At 49.4% G+C, this 6654-nt stretch overlaps 1 protein-coding gene across 1 annotated transcript; it reads right to left on the bottom strand.

The window, feature by feature from the left end:
• Positions 1-796: 796 nt before the first annotated feature.
• MIP (major intrinsic protein of lens fiber) lies at positions 797-4022 on the bottom strand. The gene is made up of 4 exons (XM_055395871.2): positions 3663-4022; positions 3031-3195; positions 2521-2601; positions 797-982 (listed from the first exon to the last, which is right to left on the bottom strand). Exons 1-4 carry the CDS (start codon positions 4020-4022, stop codon positions 797-799), a joined length of 792 nt encoding a protein of 263 aa, XP_055251846.1.
• Positions 4023-6654: the final 2632 nt, after the last annotated feature.

Genomic DNA, 6654 nt, shown 5'->3' with positions numbered 1-6654 from the left:
CATTGCTTGGGTTGGGAGCTCAGTCACCCAGGGCCTCCAAAGAGATCCATCATGCCAGAATAATCTCAAACCCAGCCAGTGGATGTAGAGAGGTTGATGTGGAATTATAGCAGGGTCCCAACCCCAGTATTTACTTTTCTCAGAAATAGCCACCCAAGTCCGTGGGGCAAGCATCCCTGAGATAAGTAGGCTACACTCTCCTGTTAACTTCTTCAAAACTTCTTGGTACAGTTGCCTCCTAATCTGGGGCTGAAATCTACACCATGCCCAGCTGCTTCTCCCAACTCTTGGAATGCCTTGTCACCTCCACTTCCCTCCATCTGCCTCCTCTGAGGAGTAACGGAATGCTTCCCTGCTCCCTCAGAAACCTAGAGCCGTACACTTGACTGGCAGCAGGGTAAAAGCCAGAAACTTCAGGTCTTCATTCCCTGTACTTACCGCTCTGGGTTGGGAGAGGAAAGTATAGGGTGACAGCTCTTTTCCGTTCCCTACCTCTCATGCCAAGCCCCAAACTCAAGACAATCACATTCACTCACAGTCATACGCACAGTCATGCACACACAGCGGCGAAGAGAAGGGGGATGGGGAGGAAGGGAAGTGTGCACCAAACAGCTCGTGAATGCAACTTGAAAGATTTCACACGGCAAAAGGCAAAAAAAAAAAAAAACACACACATAAATTTAAAAATAAAGAAGTACATGCCCCTCCCCACAGTCTCTTTCTTCATCCGGGGGCTGGCTCAGCCCCCCCCATGTAAACCCAGAAGCTTCCTACTCCCTCTTTCCGGCTGGAGCTTTTACAGGGCCTGGGTCTTCAGTTCAACAGGTTCCCCTGTGACCTCTGGTTGTCCATTGGACTCACTGGGCCTGGCACCCTTGAGAATAGACAGTCTCTCAGAAACACTCTTGAGCCGGGGGAAGAGGAGAAAGTCATAAAGGAGACTGCCCAGGCCTGCTCCAATGACCGGGCCCACCCAGTACACCTGCAGGAAGAGGAAAAAAACAGTCAGGTTTGGGCAGCGGACGAAGAGCAAGGTTGCTCTTTTTCCAATCCTGTTGTTGTAAAACAAACTTCCTGCACTTAGCACATACAATTAGGCGCTATTTAAGTAGAAGTCAGTGTTCGTTTTAAAACTCCTAGACTGTTCCATAGCCTGCACTTCAGAATTCATTTCTTTTCTGACTTATTACGTTTTCCTTTATCCCATACCTTCTAACACATGTATATTCTATTTTTTTGCTATCAATCTGTACTAGTTTCCATATTGCTTTTTGTTTTGTCTTTTAATATTTATTTATTTGGCTGCCCAAGGTCTTTGTTGCAGCGTGGAGGATCTAGTTCCCTGATGTGGGATCAAACCTGGGCCCCCTGCATCCGGAGCTCAGAGTCTTAGCCACTCGGCCACCAGGGAAGTCCCTCCATATTGCTTTGAAAATTTCTTTTAAACTGTAGTAAATTACACATAACATAAAATTTACCATCTTAACCATTTCTAATTGTACAGTTCGGTAGTGTTCAGTATTTTCATGTTGTCGTATAGCCCATCTCCAGAAATTTTTTTATCTTACAAAACTGAAACTCAACACCTATTAAACAACTTCCTATATCCCCTACTCCCTAGCCCCTGTTACCTGCCATTTTGCTTGTTTCAATGAATGTGACCATTCTAAATACCTCATACAGGTAGAATTAGATAATATGAGTCTTTTTCTGATTGGCTTATTTCACTGAGCATAATGTCCTGAAGGTTCCTCCATGTTTTATTTACCATGTATAGAATTTCCTTCTTTTTTTAAGACTGAATACTGTTTCATTGCATGTATATACTACATTTCGTTTATCTTTTCCTCTGTGTGGGGCACTTGGATTGCTTCCACCTTTTGGCTATTGTGAACAATGCTACCGTGAAAATGAGTGTACAGCTTTGAAAAATTTTTTGAATTATCTACATATGCTTGACTGGCATAGGGCCAGACAATACAAGAATAGCCAATATTTATTGAGGACTTCATCTATATCAGATTCTGTACTAAATATTCCATACATCTGATTTTCACATTTATTTTTCATAACATCCCATTTTGTAGTTAAGGAAACCAAGGTGCAGAAGGATTGAGTTATTTGTCATGGTCCCACACGAGGCCAGTGACGCGCTAGAACGGGGCTGAGGCCCATTTGTGCTTATGTATATCCCAGCCTCTTGAGACTAGGAGCTTTTGTCTTCCTGTTCAGTAGTCTGTCCTCGTAGCTCCTAGTTTTGGAATCCAGCGAATATTTAGTAAAAAAAAAAAAAAAAAAAGCCCTGACTAACTAGTGAAGGAACAATATGAGCCAGAGTCCATCTTTCTAGCAAAATAATGAATCCTGCTCACACAGGCAGGCAAACTGTGACAGCCCCCTTAGCTGAGGGCTGGTAGAATAGTCAGCACATCCAGACAGGAAGCAGGAACCAAACCTAGAACCTGCAGTCCACACCCATCCAGGAGGGCTGCAGGGTCTGGCCCTCCTCCTCTCACTCACCCAGTGGTTGGTGAAGTTTCTGGTAAGAATGGCAGGAGCAAAGGAGCGGGCAGGGTTCATGCCTGCACCAGTATAATACATCTGCAAAAGACACAGTTGTAACTGAGACACTTTCCCCCACTCCAGCCCAGCTTCTCTCCCACCACCCACCTGCCCTCCAAGGGTTGGCACCTTGTCTGTAGCCAGGAGCAAGTGGGGGTGACGACGTGCATGGATGCCCCACAGTGGGGTCAGTAATGCCCATCAGAGGACAGACTATGGGTCCCCTGGCAAAGCCCATGTCTTCCCAGGAGACATGCCTTTCTACAGTGGGGTCAAGAAGGACTAGCTACAGCTGTCACTAGAGAGGGGAACACAGCAGGGTTCATTCCTCTGTGCTGTCTGATATAGAGGGAGGTGGATCATGTTCATGTTTGACAGTGAAGTGAGCAGGAAGAATGCTTAGAAGTTCTCAAAGGTTTGGGGGCTCTGGAATTTTAAAACAAGAAGTTGCTCCCCTCTTCTGCTTACCCCAAAGAGGTGCCCCAGGGCGAGGGAGAAGCCAACGGCCAGGGCCACGGAGCCCAGGCGGCCATTCCGCCGCTCATCGTATGTGGCAAAGATGCAGAGCACGAACTGGAGCGTCAGGAAGATCTCCACTATGGTGGCCTGGCCCACACTCACCCCAGGGTGCAGCTGGGCAAAGGAAGGAGAAGAGAGGCAGTGTCTTAGGGGCCGCAGCCTTACCTCCTCACGGCTTCCCAGGCAGGAACCCCTTTATCGTCCGTTCCCTGGAGAGGAACGATATTAGCACCTTCTTCACAGCAATTTTATTTGCTCCTTAATTTCTCCTACTAATATTCCTGCATAGTAGAAATATATGTACCCACTTATATGGATGAGGAAACTGAGACCCCATAAAGTAAAATAAGTTTCCTCAAGAACTTGCTAGGAGCTGGAAGAAAAGCTGGGACCCGAACTCAGGTCCAGGGCTTGATGACTTCCATACCCCTCCACAGTACGTGTTGATCCTCCCCACCTAAACATCCACACCCACACACCCACACACACACACAATGTCCCAGACCCCTGAGGAATTGATTTACCTGCACAAGAGGAAGTCAAGGCACCAAGTCCCCCAGCCCCACTCAGCCAACCATTACCGTGTTAAGTGCTAGGTTTCCTCGGACGGCGGGTGGGGTAACACTGTAGAGCACGGCGGCCCCAGCCACGGCTCCCAGGAGTTGGGCGACCATGTAGCAGATGGCACGGAGCAGGGACATCTGGGAGCCCACAAGGAAGGCGAAAGTGACTGCAGGGTTGACATGGGCTCCACTGATGTGACCTACAGCCTGCACCAGTGTAGCCAAGGCCAGGCCAAAGGCCAGAGCCACCTGCAAGACATGCAGGGGTCCAGGGGCCCAACGCAGTGAGGCCCCCAGCCCAAAGAAGACATAGAAGAGGGTGGCGAAGAACTCAGCAAATATGGCCCTCCAGAAGGAGGCTGACCGCAGTTCCCACATGGCAGGGGGGATGGGCACAGCGCCTGGGTCCCTGACACCCCCCTAGCCTGATCTGGATGGACAGTCCCCTTTATAGAGGACTTTTAATCCCTGGGAGGGGCAGGCTGAGGTGACTGGCCCAGCCTCTTAACCCCTTCACAGCTGCGGCAGGCAGGCCTGCTCTGGTGCATCAGATAAAACTGCAGCATTTCCCCCTCCCTTCTCAACTGGGAGATGAGCAGAGCCACGGGTGTGAGGGTGGGGATGGGGTCAGGGCTGGTGTGAGGCTCCGAGAAGAAAGGACCGAGAACGGGGGGACTGGAGGAGGCTGCCTTTCTCTTCATGTCAAAGTTGGGATTCATAGTCCTGACTGACATCTATATTAGAACTTTCCTCAACTCTGCTGGGAAGGTTAGTGAAGCTGAGTTCACTTCACAGAGCATGAGCCTATGCTCCTGGGGCCCTCTAGGCTCCTCTGAACTGGCCAGGGGTAAGGGTGGGGGTGGGGGTCAGGAGTGGAGTCTGGCAGGGAAGCTGGATAACTGAAGAGAATTCTTTAGTTCTCTGGGATTAGAGGGCCTTCTCCCATTGGCTGCTTTGGGCTGGAATCTGTGGACCCTGCAGCCCTGGGACAGAATAGTTCTGCTGCGTCTGGTTTTCTCTGAGCCCGGGCTCCCTACCCCTGACCCATGCCAGCACCTCCCTTTCCAAGCCCTCAACCTGGCCTTTTACTATTTATTTATTTGCTATATCACATGGCTTGCAGGGTTTTAGTTCCCCGACCAGGGATCGAACCCATGCACCCTACAGTGGCAGCACGGAGTCCTAACCACTGGACCTCCAGGGAAGTCCCAGCCTGGCCTTTCACAGGGATAGCAGGAAAAAGCTATCTTCCATGGACAGGCTGGGAAAGGTGTTGGGGAGCTGGGAGAGGAAATGAAAGTGTGAAAGCGTTGGTCACTCAGTTGCGTCCGACTCTTTGCAACCCCATGGACTGTACCCGGCCAGGCTCCTCTGTCCATGGAATTTTCCAGGCCAGAATACTAGAATGGGTTGCCATTCCCTTCTCCAGGGGATCCTACCCAAGGACCAAACCCAGGTCTCCCACATTGCAGGCTAATTCTTTACCATCTGAGCCACCAGGGAGAGGAGAAGAGAGGTTAGTAATTAAATCTCAGAATCAGCTTGTATTTCATTTTTCCTAATTCATAAGGTCCTAGACTGAAGCGACCTAGCAGCAGCAGCAGGAAGTACTGAAGGAAGGAAATTGAGTCTTGGCTATGAAGCAACAGGAGGGTCTAATGCCCCCTAAACTGGCTATGATCAGGACATTAAAGTCTTAAATCTTGACCTGTAGAGAAAGGTCTGGGCAGGTGGGTATCTGGGGCAGCAGGGTGGTCAAGGAGAGTGAAAAGGACAAGATGGGGAAGAAAAGCTTGGAGAAAGAAATTCAGTTGTGGTCAGGCTTAGTAAGGAAGTTGGGACCCTAGTGATGGGGGCTGTGTGGCGGTGGAGAAGGCAGAATGGAACACACTATTAAGTTTCACCAGCAATGGCAAGCCACTCCAGTACTCTTGCCTAGAAAATCCCATGGATGGAGGAGCCTGGTAGGCTGCAGTCAGTGGGGCGCTAAGGGTCTGACACGACTGAGTGACTTCACTTTCACTTTTCACTTTCACACATTGGAGAAGGAAATGGCAACCCACTCCAGTGTTCTTGCCTGGAGAATCCCAGGGACGGCCTGGTAGGCTTCCGTCTATGGGGTCACACAGAGTCGGACACGACTGAAGTGACTTAGCAGCAGCAGCATCTGCACATGGTGGCTAGTCACAGAGGCCACAAGCTCTTCCTGTGTGAAGTACAGGAATTAGGAGTCACATATACGCCAATGAGAATGGGAAGTCATGAACAAATGACTATTCTGTGCACTTGAAATCCATAAATAACCACTGCTGCTGCTGCTGCTAAGTCACTTCAGTCGTGTCCGACTCTGTGTGACCCCATAGACGGAAGCCCACCAGGCTCCCCCGTCCCTGGGATTCTCCAGGCAAGAACACTGGAGTGGGTTACCATTTCCTTCTCCAATGTGTGAAAGTGAAAAGTAAGTGAAGTTGCTCAGTCGTGTCTGACTCTTAGCGACCCCATGGACCGCAGCCTACCAGGCTCCTCCATCCATGGGATTTTCTAGGCAAGAGTACCGCAGGAGCAACAAAATTCCTGGCTTTACCACTTTTGAGGTGGGGAAGTTATCACCACTAGATATAAACTCCAGGAGGGCAGGGACTTGTCAATTTGTTCATCTCTGTAAACCCCGTGCTTGACACATCCTATGCAATAAATAAATATTCATTGAATAAATCAATATAAGCTCTCTGAGCCTTCTGGTTGGCTTCAGTCAACCGGAGGTGCTCACAGTGAAGGGAGGGACTCATTGTTTCACTCCTAATCATCGCTATGAACCTGGGTTTCAGGAGTCAGAGAGCCAAAGAGGAAAGCTAGTGTGCAGATCTGGAAGACAATGAGAATTCTAGGAAAGGCAAGGTAAAGACAGTCCATCCCTCACCATAAACAGTCAAGCAGTGAGCAGGTCCCAATGGTGAGCCAGCACTTGGGTCACTGGAATGGGCAAAGGAAAGCATCTTTGAGGAGTTGC

The sequence above is a fragment of the Moschus berezovskii genome, chromosome 6 (genome assembly GCF_049115385.1).
Source record: "Moschus berezovskii isolate FMDL1 chromosome 6, NW_MosBer_1.0, whole genome shotgun sequence".
Lineage (NCBI taxonomy): Eukaryota > Metazoa > Chordata > Mammalia > Artiodactyla > Moschidae > Moschus > Moschus berezovskii.
This window is presented reverse-complemented; position numbering and strand designations above follow the sequence as displayed.